A 19,849-nucleotide genomic window follows, 5' to 3' on the forward strand; every position below is an offset into this window, starting at 1 on the left:
GTAGATGTATGAAATATCTCATTTGGATTTAAATTGCATTTCCCAAATACTAATGCTGAAATGCTGAACATCTATTCATGTGTTTGCTTGTCGTTTGTAGATCTCTGATGCAGTGGTAGATCATCTTTCAAAAAGCAAAAAGCCAACTTATAAATTTCATCTTTTATGGATTATTTTTTTGTGTGTACTAAGAAGTCTTTATCTAATCCAGGCTTGGCAGTTTTGTAGTTTAAGGTTTTACATATTGTCTATAGTTCTTTTTTAAAAAATTGATATAGATTTAGCATGTGTAAATTTGAATTATACAATGTGTTGGTTTGATGGCACACTGCTGTAATCTTAGGTGACACCTCCATCAGGTCACATAGACTCTATTCTGTTCCATTCACTTTTCTATTTTTACACCAGTATCACATCTTCATTGTGTTTTACATGTCTTGAAATCAGGTAACATTGGCCCTCCATCATTTTTCCTCTTTACAAAGTGTTTTTTGGTTTTTCTAGATCCTGTCCATTTCCTTATGGATTTTGGAATCATGTTGATAAATTCAACCCTCCATCCTCAATTTTTTTCCTGAGATTTTGGTTGGGATTTCTTTAAATCTATAGATCAATTTGGCTAGAATTAACATCTTAATTTGGGGTCCTTTAACCCATGAACACAGCATATCTCCATTTATCTAAGTCTTTAATGTTTTACAGTTTTCAGTATACAAATCTTACACATTTTCGTCAGCAGCTATGTTACTAAGTATTTCATATTTTTAATTGCTATCATACGTTGTACTTTAGTTTCAAGTTCTTATTGTTTATTGCTACTTGTTGAATGTATAGAATGCAGTTTTAATAAAGAACATTTCATATTCTTGTACAGTAATTCTAACATCTGGGTCAGTTGGGTTGGTTTTAGTTGATTGATTATTCTCCTTAATTGGTTCATATTTTCTTGTTTCTTTGCCTACATAATAATTTTTTTAATATGTTTTTATTGATTTCTTGAGACAGAGGAAGGGAGAGAGAGAGAAACACCAGGTTTCGGCTGCCTCCTGCACGCCCCCACAATGGGTTTGGAGCCTGAAACCCCGAGCATGTGCCCTGACCAGGAATCTAACCGATGGCCTCTTGGTTCCAGGATCAACGTTCAGCTACTGAGCCACATTAGCCAGGCTGCATAATAATTTTTTTTAGTATATTTTATTGGTTTTTTACAGAGAGGAAGGGAGAGGGATAGAGAGTTAGAAACATCGATGAGAGAGAAACATCGATCAGCTGCCTCCTGCACACCCCCCACTGGGGATGTGCCCGCAACCAATGTACATGCCCTTGACTGGAATCAAGCCCAGGACCCTTCAGTCCGCAGGCCAACACTCTATCCACTGAGCCAAACCGGTCAGGGCTGAATAATAATTTTTAATTGGATGCTACAGTGTGGATATTACCTTCTTGGGTGCTGAATACTTTCATTTTATATAAATACTAGAGGCCCGGTGCATGGATTTGTGCACCGGTGGGGTCCCTCAGCCTGTGCCCTCTCGCAATCCAGGACCCCTCGAAGCGGCAGGTGGTCGGAGAGGGCGCCACGTGGCTCCCATTCATCCCAGCCCCACTGCACCTGTGGCAGGAGAGGCTCGTGCCCCCGCGGAGCTGTGTTCACCAGCCATGAGCCCGGCGTCTGGCACCTGGCGGACAGCTGAGCAGCGCTCCAGCTTTGGGAGCACACTGACCACCAGGGAGCAGCTCCTGCATTGAGTGTCTGCCCCCTGGTGGTCAGTGTGCGTTATAGCAACCAGTCATTCTGTCGCTTAGGCTTTTATATATATAGATACTTTAAATTTGTTTGGGACTTAGTTTCCTGGAAACACTTTCATCATTTTGAGTGTTGCTTTAAGATTTGTTAGGCAAGACCAGAGCAGTATTTACTCTAGGGCTGTGGTCGGCAAACTGCGGCTTGCGAGCCACATGCGGCTTTTTGGCCCCTTGAGTGTGGCTCTTCCTAAGCCTTAGGAGTACCCTAATTAAGTTAATAACAATGTACCTACCTATATAGTTTAAGTTTAAAAAATTTGGCTCTCAAAAGAAATTTCAGTCGTTGTACTGTTGATATTTGGCTTTGTTGACTAATGAGTTTTCTGACCACTGCTCTAGGGGTACTTTTTTACCACCAATCAGATAAGACATTTCTGAATACTCTGCCAATGCCCAGTGAATTATGAGGTTTTAAAAAATGTCTTAGCTGGTGAGAATAGTAACTCTTCTCAGCCCTTAGTGAGCAACAGACACTATTCCTCTAATTATTATAAGTGGTTCTTTCCTAGCTTAGGGACATTTCCTCACACATGTGTGCACAGTAGTATTCTGCTGAATATACGAGGGGGTCCTCTTCAGATCTGTAGCATTTTTCTATCTGGATAGCTCTCTTCTTTCCAATATTATATCCTAGTTACTTTGGTCACCCTGTGGTATCAGACTCGTTTTTTTCAACTTAGGGAATCTACCAGCCTCCACTTGAACTCCTTCTTAGTGCCATGACCTGGGAAGTCTCCAGGCAATAAGTTCAGGAAACCATAGGGCTCACTTTATTTGTTTTCCATCTGTAAGTTATCACTGTTCTTCCTTGCTCTGGGTCCGTGATTCTTCAATTCATTTTAGTCATCCAAACAGGACTTAAATTTTTTAAAGTATTTTTAAATAAATTATACAAGGTGAAGCTAAGTCTTGATGGTGCTTATTCTGGATTGGTTAGATTATTTTGACACTTTGTCCTAAAAGGAATCTTTTTAAAATATATATACATTATTTTATTTAATGTAGTTAAGTAATATTTTTAAACTAGTCACTGATTTTTCTCTCAAGTATATGTTGATGAAGTTTTGATCTAATTGAGAGTTTCAGAGTGTCTCTCAAGCCTTTCAGAAGCAAAACACCAAAAAAAGTAGTAGGCTAAATTAAACTTTGGCTTTAAACTAAAAGTGCCCACATTTAATGGGCAAACCATTATAGTGGAATTGGACTTTCTTGTTTATTCAGTCTTATAATTTATGGCTACAAATTCTTAGCCTTCAGTAATACATGTTCGTTTATAGCAATGGGTATCTCTCACACATATCGATGTGTCTCGATTGATTTTTGATTATTTTTCATTTCATTTACTCTAACTTCAATCATATGTATTTGTGGTCTGCTTTTTCTGGTATAGTAAGTGCTTTAAAACATAAAAACTCATAAGCATATGAAAACACTGAAGAGCATATTATAGACAGTAGTTTAATAGTGGGAGGAGAAACTTTATAGAATTTTGAACCTTAAAAAGAACTACTCAAATATTAATTTAATATATTTGCAGTCACTTTTACTTTGACCTAATATAAATCATATTGTGGCTTTTGGACTCAGTTGCTTATTTTTTGTATTAGGCAATTTTTTTCCCCTATTGATTTACATTTTTTTTCTTTTTCTTTTTTTTTTTAGGCAGTGGATTGGAGGGAGGGAGGAGGCGTGGGGACATTTATATGAGAGAGACACACATCAATTGGTTGCCTCCCGCAAGGGCCCTTGACCGGAAATCAAACACAAGACCTGACACTCTAACCCAAGCGTCCTCAAACTACAGCCCGCGGGCCACATGCAAATACAAATAGTGTATTTGTTCCCGTTTTGTTTTTTTACTTCAAAATAAGATATGTGCAGTGTGCATAGGAATTTGTTCATAGTTGTTTTTGTTTTTTTTAAATATATTTTATTGTTTTTTTACAGAGAGGAAGGGAGAGGGATAGAGAGTTAGAAACATCGATGAGAGAGAAACATCGATCAGCTGCCTCTTGCACACCCCCTACTGGGGATGTGCCCGCAACCAAGGTACATGCCCTTGACCGGAATCGAACCTGGGACCCTTGAGTCCGCAGGCTGATGCTCTATCCACTCAGCCAAACCGGCTGGGGCTGTTCATAGTTTTTTTTTAAGCTATAGTCTGGCCCTCCAACGGTCTGAGGGACAGTAAACTGGCCCCCTGTTTAAAAAGTTTGAGGACCCCTGCTCTAGCCACTGAGTCACATCGGCCAGGGCTGTATTTGGAAACTTCTTATAATTTTTGGTTTGGTTTTGCTATTAAATAGAGAAATTAGGTTCATTTTATGATTCTTTCCAAGCCCTAATGTTTTTTGATGGCTAGAATTGAATTAAATAATATTCCGTCACCCTGTGGTTCAGTTGTGTAATGTTATATTGTTTTCCCTGTGTAAGCCAAGGACAAGCTGAACCCCCTACCTTGTTATTTTAATTTTTGTTTACTTATAAAATTGAACATTTTGATACATTTGCTTATTGGTATTTCTCTAGTGAATTGTCCATAGAGTAGATTTTTTTTGTTTTCTTCAGTTTGTTGAGTTCTATTTTATAGCTTTCACATTTTGTCAAATGTTGAAATAGGTTGACTGTTGACTGTCATTTTAATTTTTTAACTACCATTTTCCATTGTGCTATGTAGAATAATTTGGTCATCTTATTTCTGAAATCCTTAATATAAAATAGATGCCTGTGTTTGAGGTAAAGTTGAAACTTTATTCAAAACAAAGATATGTAAATAGCCAGTGGGATATGTTCTTTAGGAGCACAGAGTTCTGGGCTAGAGATTCAGATTTTGGGGTGACCAGTTGGTAGTTGAAACCATGGGAGTGGAAGATTCCCTACAGAGAAGAATTTAGAATGAGAAAGAAGATGAGGACTGGAAGGATGTCATGGGAGGAAGGTCTGGCCTCAGGTGGAATGGGAGGAAAGCTGCACACTTCCTTTGTAGCAGTGAGTGTGAAGACTGCTCTCCTATTAGAATCACTAGAGAAGCTTTTCAAAATAATGGTTGATGTGCAGGCCCCACCCCAGCACCCCAGATTCTCATGTATTTGAAATCCCCTGTTGATTTTAATGTGCAGAGAGAATTAAGAACCACTCTTTAGAATATATCTGCTTATAATAAGTCAGTGAGCCCTAAACTTTTGTATGTCACAGAATTATCTGGAGGACTTGCTAAGTAAAATGCGGAGTACTGGGCCCATCCTCAGTGTTTGATTCAGTAGGTCTGGGATGGGCCTGAGAATTTGCATTTCTAACAAGTTTCTAGGTGATGCTGAGAACCACTATAACGATAGGTGGAGGAAGGGAAGCCCTTGGGAAAGATGGGTATATAGATACAGATGGGCTTTGTAGGTTTGCTCCCAGGGCATTTCTTAAACTGAAGGGCAATAGTATGAGAGCTAATTTGTGAATTCTTATTGATGTGAGTTAATTGAAGATTGATTTCATTTCTCTGTGTTTTGTTTTTTTTGTTTTTTTGTGTGTTTTTTTTTTGTTTTTTTGTTTTCAGAATTTCTGTGAACATTTGAATTTTAGGAGTTTTTAGAAGGCTAATAAATTATAAAATTTTCTCTTTTTCTTTTTATTTTTTCATGTGCATCTCTAAGACTGGTTTTAAGGGGTGTGGCCGGCGGTTTTGGACTCGATGAGTTTCCACCGAAATGTCGGAGAAGTCAGGCCAGAGTACAAAAGCAAAGGATGGGAAAAAGTATGCGACACTCAGTTTATTTAATACTTACAAGGGTAAATCATTAGAAACTCAGAAAACCACAGGTGAGTAAAATTAAATGGCATTTATATTTTTATGGCTTTTTTGCTTTTGTTACTATACCAGTAAGTGGTGCACTGGAGCTTTTGCTGCTAAGAAGCGGGACAAACCCATGTCCACACACCCTATTTACAGTGAGCTTTTTATGTACGCAACACTTTTCAGGGGATGTAAGTTATATATCTTACAATTAAAATCTATTGGGTTTTTTGATACCTATTTGATATCTATTAAGGTTTTTTGATACCTTAAACCCAGTGTTTACAATAAAAAGTGAAAGCTGGACCACATATATTACATTAGCAGTGTTCGTTATGCACATAAGATCAGCATATTTATTCTTTAACATACTAAGTTTTTGAGTTTGAAATAGATTCTCCAAAAAAATTACAAAACTGGCATTGTCAGTGTTCACCTTTTCATTGTGTATAGGATTTATTGTTAGAATTTTTACAGCATCTGGTTAGTGGCTTGATAGTTTATTTTAAGAGTCTCATGCTCTACCGACTGAGCTAGCCGGGCACTTCCTTGATAGTTTATTTTAAATATAATCTCTGCATTGGATTTTGTTGCAGATGTGTAGCTTAAAGATTCTGACCTTAAAATATTAGGAAATAATAGTTCCAGATTTCATTAATTTCTATTTCTATATTGTTTTAAGAATAAAGTGGGTAATAAAATAGATGTTCTAAGAAAGTTGATGTTATTGACCTTTAGTTGCAGCTCGACATGGATTACAGAGTCTTGGAAAAGTTGGTATTTCACGGCGCATGCCTCCACCCGCTAACCTCCCAAGTCTCAAAGCAGAAAACAAAGGCAATGATCCTAACGTGAACATTGTACCTAAAGATGGCACGGGATGGGCATCAAAACAAGAGCAGCATGAAGAAGAAAAGTAAGTCAACGTCTAGTAAAGAGTGAAACCAGCCCCCTTTCTTGGTAGGGAACTTATGTTTAAGTTCCTTCTATTAGCTAGGTGTTGTGCTGGGTATATGATATATGTCATGCCCTTTAAAGTTCATCAAGTCAAACTTTTGATTGATTTTCCCTGTAAGTGGGTTTAGTGGCAATAATTCCATACGTTAAGACAGAACAATGACAGTTGATAATAACAGCTTTTCTTAAAACCCTCTGTCAGGTTCCCTCCTCCCCCACTCCTACCAAATCAGGCTTTCTCTTTCTAGTGTGATTGGAAGTGGATTATATTGAATAATTCCATGGCACAAAGAATTTCTGTCTGCCTGGTTCCCTGAAACTATGCCTGGTGCACATTGTAGGTGCTCAAGTGGTATTATTTCACTGAATAAAGACCTAGCAGGAAAGCTGGAATAGAAATAGTGTCCCTGTTAATCATCATTCATTCAACAAATATTTAACATTCTGTATGTCAAGGATTATGCGGGGCTCTTAATTTGTTGAATGATCAGTTTAAGTAGCAGTAATTTAAAAAAAATAAGGCAAGTATCTGGGTACTTAATGCTTTTTGCCTATATCATCAAATTTCTGTGCTCTTGTTTGGGGAGCTCTCTATAGTAGATTTGACTACTGGAGTAAAGCTTGTCAAAGATGGACTGTCCTCTGCTTCTTAGTTGTAGAATTATTTTGCAGTAGTAAGTCAGAGGTCCGAGTATACCAGAAATATATTGTATTTCTTAAGTCTCTTAACCACCTTTTTCCATATGTAAGCATTAACTCATTACAAGGATTGAATAAAATTGTAAACCCTTTTAAAAACACCTTTTACTTGGGGTGCATTAGGCAGATTGCTGTTACCTTTGAATACAGAAATAAGTACAGTGTTGAACCTGTTTACTGCCAGATGGAGAGCTTGCTTTATTAGCCTTATCCCCTGGCTAATTCCATCACTCCAGACCGTATGTATGTCTAAACTGTTAATTCTAATTATAAATGTTCACTTCTTCAGAATAGGTTTTGGGGAGCTATGTTCAATAATGAGTGTTTCTTTTTTTTACAAAATGGAAGTAAGCAGAGCTGTCTTCTTGGGGTATTTATCCAAAGGTAGAAATGAAGGGGGACAAAAACAGCTATACTTCATTTAAAGGGATGTTGCAGAGGGAAAGCTTTTGTGGAGGCTGCATCTGTGAGTAAATATGTAGCCAGAATAATTGTACAGAAATTCATCTTAAATACAACATTCAGTTTATTTTATTTAAACATAAAATATCTGAAATAATGGATTCATATTTTTTTTAAGAACACCAGAAGTTCCACCAGCACAGCCAAAACCTGGGGTTGCAGCTCCCCCAGAAGTAGCACCTGCTCCAAAATCATGGGCCAGTAACAAGCAAGGTGGGCAAGGAGATGGTAAGTGGACATTAGCTGGGGCACATGGTCAGGCTTGATAGTTACTGAACAGCCATGCAGGAGATACAGGGTGGATTAGTGTGCTGGCAGGGCGGAGAACATTGTCAAAGGATATACTCAGGCCCTATTAGGTGTCTTTTAAAAATCTCTTGGGCTAATTAAGATTCTAGGTCAAGAGCTATGTATGCCCTAATGATAATGAGTAAGATTTAAGAAGGAGTCTTTAGGATACACGCTGTCCCATATTATTTTATCTTTATCCTACATGGCCAGATAAAGCTTGTACTTTCAACTGTTTGAGACAAATACATGTAGATTGCTAGAAACTATATTCATCTTCATCTATGTACCCTAACCTCTCTGTTTCAAACATACTGCTCATGATTTCCATGGTAGAGTAGAACTAGAGAGTAACCCGAAACATAATAGTTAGAATACTTCTCTCCCCACAGGGAATTGTGGACACCCTAGCAAAAATTTTTCCACTTAAAAACAGGAAATGTCGCCGAAACCGGTTTGGCTCAGTGGATAGAGCGTCGGCCTGCGGACTGAAAGGTCCCAGGTTCGATTCCGGTCAAGGGCATGTACCTGGGTTGCGGGCATATCCCCAGTGGGAGATGTGCAGGAGGCAGCTGATCGATGTTTCTCTCTCATCGATGTTTCTAACTCTCTCTCTCCCTTCCTCTCTGTAAAAAATCAATAAAATATATATTTAAAAAAACAAACAAAAAAAACACCAGGAAATGTCTGTAAAATACTGTACGGAAAAATTCATCTAAGCCCTGAAGCTAATAAAATCAGCTCTTTTAATATATACAAGTATAACATAAATACGCAGGCAGATAGGGTAGGTAGGTGAAGAGTGAGGGTCAACTAGTAGCTCAACAGTAAATTAAATGAAAGTAGGCAATGAGATGAAGGCATTTTAGCCTCACCATGGTACTTGAAGTATTCATTAAAATCTATTTCAGCCCTAGCTGGTTTGGTTCAATGGATAGAACGTCAGCCCACAGACTAAAGGGTCACAGGTTTGATTCTGGTCAAGGACATGTATGAACCGCGGTTGCAGGCTTGATCCCTAGCACTGGTCGAGGTGCGTGTGGGAGGCAACCAATCAAGTGTCTCTCTGACATGGATGTTCTTCTCCGTCTCTCCCCCTCCCTTTTACTCTCTCTAAAATCAGTGGAAAATATATCCTTGAGGAAGGATTAACCAGAAAAAATCTTTTTCAGTGATATAATTTGAACTGATTCTTAGAGGTATTAAGGAATTTACTTATACTGAAATAAATGAGAGAGAAAAAAAAGTGAAACTCTTCACTTGCTTCATCTTAGTGAGTCCTCTGTGACAGTGTCTGGGATGCTCCTTAGATCTTTATCTCCTCATGGCTGTTCATTAACTTTCCAAGGGATTCTAAATCTAAATAATTAAAAAGTTTTGTGGATACGAATAATCATCATTGAAATATGCAATAATTTACCAGAAGAAGGCAGAGAGCTCTATCCTGGGAGGGTTTTGAATATTCTTTGGTATGAAGGTTACATTCACTGTTTTGTTTTTTTAAAAAAAAAAAAAAAAATCTATAGGAATCCAGGTGAATAGTCATTTTCAGCAAGAATTTCCCAGCTTGCAGGCAGCTGGGGATCAGGAAAAAAAAGAAAAAGAAGCAAATGATGACAACTATGGACCTGGACCCAGTTTACGCCCACCAAGTAAGAGTACTTTCTGTTTAATAAAAACCTAGAATGAGGTAACATTTGTGTTTTATCTTGTGATGTAACTTCCTGCCTGCTAGTGTTGTATGTATGACTCGCCTACTTTTAAAAGGCAGACAGTAACTAGTTGTTCGCCATTCAAGTGTGGTTTCTACATTAACAGTATCAGTTCAACTTGAGAACTTGTTGGAAGTATACATCTTAACAAGATGCCTAGGTGACTTATTTGCACACTAATATTTGGTTGTTTTTACAATAGTAAAATATTTAAGGCAAACCTCCAATATGCATATACTTACGTATTTATAAATTATTCTTTTGCTACTCCATTAATATTTAGGGATCCCTTGCTTTTGAACTCAAACCCAGGAACTAAGTAAGTTTGGATAGTGAGAGATACTTGCATTATGTATATTACAAAGCAAAAATTTGAAATAGAAATATAAAGTCTTTGAGATTTCTTTAAGGCTTATTATTTGTATTAGTTTCATATTGTCATTACCAAATATCTCAAAGGACCTGTATTCCTGGGGAAGTTCCTCTTTACAGTAATGGTTACAAATTCATATTTCTGATATCCTGATATATTTTGTATTTTGGGGCTCATTTCTTGTCAGGTCTGGGTAAATCATCTTATTTTATTTATTTATTTAATCCTCACCTGAGGATATGTTTTTTTAAGAAATAGGAAGGGAGAGGAAGAGAAACACAGATGGGTTGCCTCCTATACTCGTCCCAAGTGGGGAACAAACCCTCAACGTAGGTATGTGCCCTGACCAGGAATTGAATCCATGGCCCTTTGGTGGATGGGACGACATTCTAACTAACCGAGCCACCCAATCAGGGCATCTTTTTTTTTTTTTTTTAAGTGCCGTGATGTTCAGGAATTTATATTAGGAATAGAGTGTCAGCTCTGCTATTTTCCTTTGATTTTCATCACATATCTGTTACTGCAAAACCAATTTGGCAACTTTAAGCAAGAAACTGAGCCCTGCCCTGACCGGTTTGGTTCAGTGGATGGAGCATCGGCCTGCGAACTGAGGGGTCCTGGGTTCGATTCTGGTCGGGAGCATGTGCCTTGGTTGTGGGCATGTCCCCAGTGGGGGGTGTGCAGGAGGTGGCTGATCGATGTTTCTCTCTCATTGATGTTTGTGACTCTCTATCCCTCTCCCTTCCTCTGTGTAAAAAAAATCAATAAAAATATTTTTAAAAAAAAAAGAAGAAAGAAAGAAACAGCCCTGACCAGTTTGGCTCAGTGGATGGAGCGTTGGCCTGCGGACTGAAAGGTCCCAGGTTCGATTCCGGTCAAGGGCATGTACCTTGGTTGTGGGCACATCCCCAGTAGGAGGTGTGCAGGAGGCAGCTGATCGATGTTTCTCTCTCATCGATGTTTCTAACTCTCTATTCCTCTCCCTTCCTCTCTGTAAAAAATCAATAAAATATATATATTTTTAAAAAACAAAAACAAAACAAGAAACTGAATGGACTGATGGTTTCACACAGTACCTGAGAGTCAAGGAATGTGGAAGCAGCTTAGCTAGAGGTTCTGGCTCAGGAACTCGCTTCGCAGTTGAAGTAAAGCTGTCATCTGACGCTGACTTTACTAGGGCGGCTGTTTCCAGCTCACTCATGTTGACCTGCCATCCCTTCTGTTCTATTCTGCAGGTTACACAGATCAGTCCTGGTACACTGTGAGTGGGTGGTAGACAGGGTGTGAATACCAGGTGATAAAAGACCCTTTGAGGCTACCTACCAAACAAGGATTCCATGTAAAACCACTTACCAGTCTTACTTGGTTAAGTGTAGTTGAACCAGATAATATAGTCACTAAATCTGCTCACTTGGTCACATATAACTAGCAATAGTAGATTGAAAACATGAATGAGCATTATTGTCAAACTTTCTGGGTTGTAGAACTCTTACTCCCTACCCTAAGGAACTTCAGGCATAACTATTTTAGACTCAATATCAGATATTGGTAAAGCTTAATAGAGAACTACTAATGTTTTCTTCCCCTACCACATATTTTGTTTTGGTGACACCTTCTGAGGTACATCTTCTCTGCCACTGTTCTTGACTACCTGAAGCTTTAGTAGGGCCTAGATTAGATTTTCACTCTGTTACATTTTCAGATTTTTCCTTAATTCCTTTCTTATCTCCCTCTGTACCAGATGTTGCTTGTTGGAGAGACGGTGGTAAGTCTGCTGGCTCACCCTCAACATCTGACCAAGATGAAAAGCTTCCTGGCCAGGATGAAAGCACAGCTGGGTCATCAGAGCAAAATGACATCCTCAAAGTAGTAGAAAAGAGGATAGCTTGTGGTCCTCCACAAGCTAAACTGAATGGACAGCAGCCTGCCCTGGCTTCCCAGTACCGAGCTATGATGCCTCCTTATGTGAGTATTGCTAAATAGCAAGTGCTTAAATTAGAGGTGTTTGATTGGGGTTCCAAAAAGAGACTTGGAATGGGGAAAAGTTTAGGTTTTTATTTTTTATTAACAACTAATAACAATTAGCATTTTTTTTGATAATGAATTAGGAAACAAATCACAGTACCTGTGTTTTTATTATTAATAGGGGTCATTTATATTTTCATATCACATTACATCGTTTTAGATATTTCAAAATGTTGTTTATACTCAACATTACTTCATAATATTTATTAGGCCCATGGAGAGACCCACTTGTTATTTAATGACCTAATAAAGAAGTACATACACTACTATTTGACATTTGTTTTTTTAAATATTGTGGTGACAGAATTTTAGTATAATTGTCATATTTCACATCTATAGATTGTGCATTTTAAGACATTTTTATTTTAAAAGTCTATAGAATTTATCAGACTGCCAAAGGAGTCATGTATGGCACAGAAAGGGTTAATACTGCTTTAGTTCTAAAGTCTTTGTTAGTATATCTTTTTTAGCTTTTCATTATGGAATATTTTAGACGTATGTAAAAATAGAAATAATAGGACAGTGAACCTCTCTCTTCCCATATCTACCATCCATATTTAACAGTTAATTTGTGGTCACTCTTATCTCCTGTTTCCTACCATCTTGGATTATTAAAGCAAATCCCAGATGTCTCAGTTTATAATTACTGTCTGCATAGTAACTTGACTCAGAATCCACCTGTGCCTACCCATAGGCAATCTCCAAGCCACTCCCCGTCCACCCCCCTTGGGGTATAAACTCTCCCTTATTTTTACCTGAACTTAGTTTCTCTTTATCAGCAAATCTGCCTTCAGTTAACCTGCCCCTGCATTAGGATCAAGTCTCACATTATTTCCTTTCAGGTATTAGAATTTGGTTAAGGCAATGGTCGGCAAACTGCCGCTCAGCAAACCACGGCTCGCGAGCCACATGCGGCTCTTTGGCCTCTTGAGTGTGGCTCTCCCACAAAATACCGACTTCTGCGCATGGGCCATGAAGTTTCAATCACACTGTACGTGCATGCCCGCACGTGGTATTTTGTGGAAGAGCCACACTCAAGGGGCCAAAGAGCCGCATGTGGCTTGCAAGCCGCGGTTTGCCGACCACGGGGTTAAGGCTTTGCTGTTTTCTGGGGTGCATGCATATCTTTTTTAGTTTTTCATGTCAGTTCACAATCACCTTTATGTAATTTTGTTAACGGGATAACAAGTTCTTCCTGTGATGTGTGCTGGTTGTTATCATTTGTAAACACTTGGTGGGGGCGGTGATCTTACAAATGGTATTTATCAGTGTTTGTTTTCCACATTCAGATGTTTCAACAGTATCCGAGGATGGCATATCCTCCTCTTCATGGTCCCATGAGGTTTCCACCTTCTTTATCTGAAACAAACAAGTAAGACTACTAAATGATTAAAGTCCACATGAAACACATATTATGTTCATTAAGATTTTCTGGCGGTTGAGTGGATTGTGGTGACTGATTTATTTTTCTGTTCTCAGAGTACAATTGTATACTTGGCTAGCTTTTATACAACAAAATTATCTTACATAAAATTCTGAAAACTGACAATTAGGGCACTAAAAATCAATGGCACTTGTTTATTAGCCCTTCTGTAATGTTAAGGACTCCCCATTCTCTTTTTGCTTAATGCTCAGCATCCTCCTGAATTGATGGTTTTTGTTATGATGGTTTTTGTTAAAGTTCTGTATTTTGAGATTAGTATTAGCCATATTTTCCTTTAACATATATTTATTTTATTTTAAACCTTTGACAATTAAAAAACCTTGTCTGCTATTAAACACTTGCATAAGAATTACGTATCGCCCTAAATTTATATTTTAATATTATAATTTCTTCATATAAATGCATTATGTTTTGTCTGTTGTATATAAAACATTGTTGAATTGAAATGAACTAAATTCTAATCTTTTAATTTAGAATTATTAAACCTTTGTATTCTTTCTCCTTAAAACCTCTCATTCATTAGAGGCCTTCGAGGAAGAGGCCCACCTCCTTCATGGGCCTCTGAGCCTGAACGCCCCTCCATCCTTAGTGCATCAGAACTGAAGGAGCTTGATAAATTTGATAATTTAGATGCTGAAGCAGATGAAGGTTGGGCAGGTAAGAGGCAAAATTAATGAAGCGTCTAAAATTTTTTGATGCTTCTAAGCAATCCTTCTGAGTTTTCCTTATTTTAATAGGTGCCCAGATGGAAGTAGATTATACAGAACAGCTGAATTTCAGTGATGATGATGAGCAAGGAAGTAATAGTCCTAAAGAAAACAGCAGGTAAGTTGTGATGTCTTTTATGATTAATAGTGTGAGTTTATTGGCATTAAATCTGAGAGGCCTCATTATTAATAGGCATTTGTTCTTTATAGAATTTCTACATTCCATTCTAAGGACTTTTATTGAGTGTGGATGTGATTAATGAGCCAATTTAAAAAGTACAGTTAATCAGTAAATTAAAGTTTTTTGTTTCTAAAGAAAGTGGATATTTTAACAAAGATGTTTAGATAACTGCCATCTAATTGGAGATCTTTTTTTAAAAATATATGTATATATTTTATTGATTTTTTTTTTTTTTTTATAGAGAGTAAGGGAGAGGGATAGGGAGTTAGAAACATCGATGAGAAAGAAACATTGATCAGCAGATCTTTTTTAATCCTCACCCAAGGATATGTGTATTGTTTTGAGAAGGAGGGAGAAACAGCAATTGCTTGCCTCCTATACACACCCCAACTGGGGATCGAACCCACAACCTTTTGGTGTATAGGACGACATTCCGACCAACTGAGCAATTCATCTAGGGCTAATTGGAGATATTTTGAGAGACAACATTAAGGACCATTTAGAACTTATTACTTGCTTGACCTGATCTATAATTTACAAAATTGGAGAAATGTTACTTGGGTTACTACATCAAGACAAACTACATCAAGTCTTTGATTTTTTAAGCTTAACAAGCAGCGTCTTGGAAAATGGGAACTTTATTTTTTCTTTCTTATGGAATATAGGGGCCCCAGCATCAAGAATATATAGGTTTTGTGGCATAGCAATTAGGCTTTTAAAATACACAGGAGCTTGCTTACATGCACACATTGGTGTCGTTTTTCAGCCATGGCATTGTAATACTCTGCTGTTTCGCGATCAATTGTGAGATGCTGTGATTTGTTGTGGGTGTTTTTTTTAATACTGTAATTTGATTTATCTTTTTCATTAAGGTAAAATAAATTACAATACAGTTATTAAGTATCTGTAATATTATTAAGTTGCATTCACTTGGGACTTTGGGTGAGGGTGATGGAAAATGACAGGCCATTTGCCAGGTTGTGTTGGGTGTGAATATATATATTTTTTTATTATTATTTTTTAATCCTCACTTGAGGATATTTTTCCATTGATTTTTAGAGAGAGGGAAAGACAGAGAGAAGCATCAATGTGAAAAAAACATAAATTGGTTGCCTTCTGCATGAGCCCCGACTAGGGTCTGGGCCCAGGCCAGGGAGGAGCCTGCATTCAAGATGTGTGCCCCTGACAAGAATCGAACACAGGACCATTTGGTCTGCAGGCTGATGCTCTATCCACTGAGTCACCCCAGCTAGGGCTGTGAACATCTATTTTTGACGGTACTGTACTTTATATTTTGTGGTGATAACTTGGCCAAGCCCAGTCCCCACTACAGTATAGGTATATATAGTGGTGCTAATTTGTTTATATATTGAATAAACAAATTAGCACCACTGCATCACAAAACCATCTCTTTCATTCCTTGATAGATTTTTTTCCCTTGAAACCATCTGGAAATATCCTTTTTACGTAAAGAAAATTCATTTACTTAAGGTAGAGTCTGTCCACCTCACTTTTTTATTTCACTTGGTTTTTTTATTCTTCAGTGAGGATCAAAGTTCCAAAGCCTCTGAAAATACTGAGATTCGAAAAGAAGCAGATGAGGGGTGCAGCACTAAATCATCATCTCAGATACCTACCCAGCCACCAGTAGCAAAAGCTCCTTATGGGAAAGGACTGCCATTTAACCAGGTTTGTTGGGCTCCAGGAGATCTTTGTCCCTGCAGATACTATGGATGAATTAACCTTCTTAATCAGAGTTGGACAAAGACTTAGCAAACGGAAATGGTATATTTTTTTCTTGAATAGCTCTAGATCTAAATCATAATTTTATTGCATATAATAGGAACTGTAATACAGTAACTAAAATTATTATGTAGAAACTGAACTTTTACCCTTTTTTTGGTATAATAATTCTGTCATATCGAAGTAGAGGAATAAATTGTTTTGCCAGGCTACCATTGCTGAAGGGCTTTATGGTTCACTGAATACTTTATACATCCTAGTCAGTAGTCATCTGAAATTGTACCCTGAGTAGGGAGGTCACACATAGGGACTAGAAACATCTATTAACTGTGAGCCATTTTGAAGAACAGTATTAAAGAAGGGAAGTAAGTATGTGGGCAACAAATACACTTGATCCTACTTGAAAGTAGCAAGAGCTTCATTGAGAACTGGGGATAAAAAAGAGCTACCTTCCAGAGAGTCCACTTAACTCCACGTATTAGTTGAAGTCACGCAAATAGATGGAGGAACCCGTCCCTTCAGGGTGTAAAAGTGAGTAGCTAGCAGTCTCTATGAAAGCAAAAGAAAGTCAACAGACTTTCAGTTACAGCACACTGTGATAAAGTGCTGCAAGAGAGAATGCACATAGGAAATTCTTGGAGAATACTATGGAAAAGCCTTTACAAAAGACTTGGTACTTGAAGCAAGAATTAGCCAGTAAACACAGGAGAGCAATTCCTAGCAGTGAGAGCAAGAGTAAGTGCTATGTAAAAACCAGTCGTTAGTTTTGTATGCTATAAAAGGAGGTTTAAATTTTGTTCTTAAAGCATTGGTTAGCCATTGGAGAATAAATTTGGAAACTTTGAAAAGGGATTTTTTCAAGTATTCTTCATTCTAAATTTCATCATTTGTGTCAGTTTTAACCTACTGGCATAATGGGAAATGATAATTCCTTTGTGAAAGAAGAGAGAAATATATATGTATGTGTATGTATATATATACACACACACACACACACACACACACACTAGGGGCCTGGTGCACGAATTCGTGCACCATTGGGGTCCCTTGGCATGGCCTGCAGGATTAAGCCAAAACCAGCTCTCTGACATCACCCAAGGGGTTCTGGATTGTGAGAGGGCGCAGGCCAGGCTAAGGAACCCCACCAGCATGCGATCAGGGACGGGGAGAGATGCGGGAGGTCTCCAGGGGGTGTCCGGCCTGTCTCACTCAGTCTCGATCAGCTGAACCCCAGCAGCAAGCTAATCTACTGGTCAGAACATCTGCCCCTGGTGGTTAGTGCACAGAATAGCAACTGGTCGACTGTCTGCCCCCTGGTGGTCAGTGCACATCATAGTGAGCGGTTGAGTGGCCTTAGCATATCATTAGCATATTAAGCTTTGATTGGTTGAATGGACAACCGGACACTTAGCATAGTAGGCTTTTATTATATAGGATATTTTTTATTGTTTAAAGTATTATATATGTCTCCTTTTTCCCTGATTGACCCCCTCCCCTGTCCACTCCCATCCCTGGGGCAAACCCCCACTACCCCAGTGTCCGTGTCCATTGGTTATGGTAATAGGCATGCATACAAGTCCTTTGATTGATCTCTAAACCCCCCTCCCTCCCCTGCCCCTTGTCTTTGGATCTGTTTTTGTTCATTAGTTTATGTTGATCATTATATTCCACATGAGTGATATCATATGATATTTATCTTTCTCTGACCAGCTTATTTTGATTAGCATAATGCTCTCCAGTTCCATCCATGCTGTTGCAAATGGTAAAAGTTCTTTCTTTTTTATAGCAGCATAGTATTCCATTGTGTAGATGTACCACAGTTTTCTACTCCACTCATCTGCTGATGGGCACTTAGGCTGTTTCCAAATCTCAGCTATTGTAAATTGTGCTGCTATGAACATAGGGTGCATATATCCTTTCTGATTGGTGTTTCTGGTTTCTTGGGATATATTCCTAGAAGTGGGATAACAGGGTCGAATGGGAGTTCCATTTTTAGTTTTTTGAGGAAACTCCATACTGTCTTCCACAGTGGCTGCACCAGTCTGCATTCCCACCAGCAGTGCAGGAGAGTTCCTTTTTCTCCACATCCTCGCCAGCACTTATCATTTGTTGATTTGTTGATGATAGCCTTTCTGACAGATATGAGATGATACCTCATTGTCGTTTTGATTTGCATCTCTCGGATGATTAGTGACTTTGAGCATGTTTTCATATGTCTCTCAGCCTTCTGCATGTCCTCTTTCGAGAAGTGTCTATTTAGGTCCTTTGCCCATTTATTGATTGGATTATTTATCTTCCTTTTGTTAAGTTATATGAGTTCCCTAGATGTTGGAGATTAAACCCTTATCAGTGATAACTGGCAGATATGTTCTTCCATGCAGTGGGCTTTCTTAGTGTTTTGTTGATGGTTTCTTTTGCTGTGCAGAAGCTTTTTATTTTGATGTAGTCCCATTTGTTTATTTTCTCCTTAATTTCCATCGCCCTAGGAGCTGTATCAATAAAGATATTGCTATGACAAATATCTGATATTTTGCTGCCGAGAAATATTTTATAGCCATATTTTGATATCTAAATTTTTTCTGTGTTTGTGACACTGATGTATATATTACCAAGTGAATATCCATATATTGTATCTGGTTCCAACATGTTTTAGATGTATGTTGTTTTTTTCTTTAGGTAAATCTCAGTTTTAGTTTGATGTTAGAGAGGAAATCCAGAGAAAGTATTGGGCTTACATAAATAAAAATTCAAAATTAGAGGCATATTTCTAAGCAGCCAACTTACCTGAGCTAGAATTCCAGACTTTATACACTAAAATTTTACTTTTTTGCCAAGTTCTTTTGAGATCCTAACCTTATAGAAATCACAGAGTAATTCTATAGAACGTAAAGTTATCTTTGCAGTTTTATTGAAAACGAAGAAAGAATAATGATTGTTTGCTTTTTGTAATCTTGTGGTTTCACTGAAAAAAAAAATATACAGTTAGAAATATTTCCAGTAGATATTTTTCTCTAATTATTTTGTAACAATCCATAGGAACGTGGACCATCTTCTCACCTGCCACCACCCCCCAAGTTGCTTGCACAGCAGGTAAATTTTAACTACATGCTGGTTTATGATCTCTATGTGTTTGACTTTGTTTTCAGGAAAGATTCTACATATGTGTTTTATTTATAACTATTACCAACTTTCTTTACCTCATAGCTCCTACATGTCTACCTCTTCAAACCTTCCCTCTTTGTTCTTAGCTGATGAGCAAACTCCTCATTTCACTAGGAAAACAAGAAGCAACCACTTTTCCCATTTTTGTGCCCTTCCTGTTCTGACTGCCTTCCTGTTGCCCTTACCTCTTTTCCATGTTCCCTGGATCCCGTCTTCTATCACTTGCCAGTAATATTATCTCTCAAACATCTTTTAAACCAGGCTCCTTTCACTCTCACCCACCCTCCATCCCCTGTGAGTTTCTACTCTATTTCTCTGCTCTCCTTCATGGCAAAATCATTTCAGTGAGCTATTCATACTTGTCTTCACTTTCTCATTAATATCTCCTACTATACCTTTGAAACTATTATTATCAAGGTCAGTAATGACTTCCATCTTGCCAAATCCAATTCTCTTATCTTCATTTTACTTAATCTCAGCAGCAGTTGACATAGTTAATCTCT

The 19,849-nt window shown here is 38.0% G+C and overlaps 1 protein-coding gene across 1 annotated transcript in view; it reads left to right on the top strand.

Annotated features, from left to right (window-relative positions):
* PRRC2C (proline rich coiled-coil 2C) overlaps nt 1-19,849 on the top strand; it is a 76,882-nt gene that overhangs the window by 15,679 nt on the left and 41,354 nt on the right. The window contains exons 2-11 of the mRNA XM_081113199.1: nt 5,454-5,619; nt 6,332-6,509; nt 7,830-7,939; nt 9,526-9,651; nt 11,826-12,049; nt 13,399-13,481; nt 14,077-14,210; nt 14,291-14,378; nt 15,986-16,130; nt 19,221-19,274. Coding sequence (XP_080969325.1) covers nt 5,508-5,619; nt 6,332-6,509; nt 7,830-7,939; nt 9,526-9,651; nt 11,826-12,049; nt 13,399-13,481; nt 14,077-14,210; nt 14,291-14,378; nt 15,986-16,130; nt 19,221-19,274 — 1,254 coding nt within the window. The 5' untranslated portion in view covers nt 5,454-5,507. The remainder of the gene's footprint in view (nt 1-5,453; nt 5,620-6,331; nt 6,510-7,829; nt 7,940-9,525; nt 9,652-11,825; nt 12,050-13,398; nt 13,482-14,076; nt 14,211-14,290; nt 14,379-15,985; nt 16,131-19,220; nt 19,275-19,849) is intronic.

Source organism: Myotis nattereri (assembly GCF_964212035.1).
Source record: "Myotis nattereri genome assembly, chromosome: 18".
NCBI lineage: Eukaryota > Metazoa > Chordata > Mammalia > Chiroptera > Vespertilionidae > Myotis > Myotis nattereri.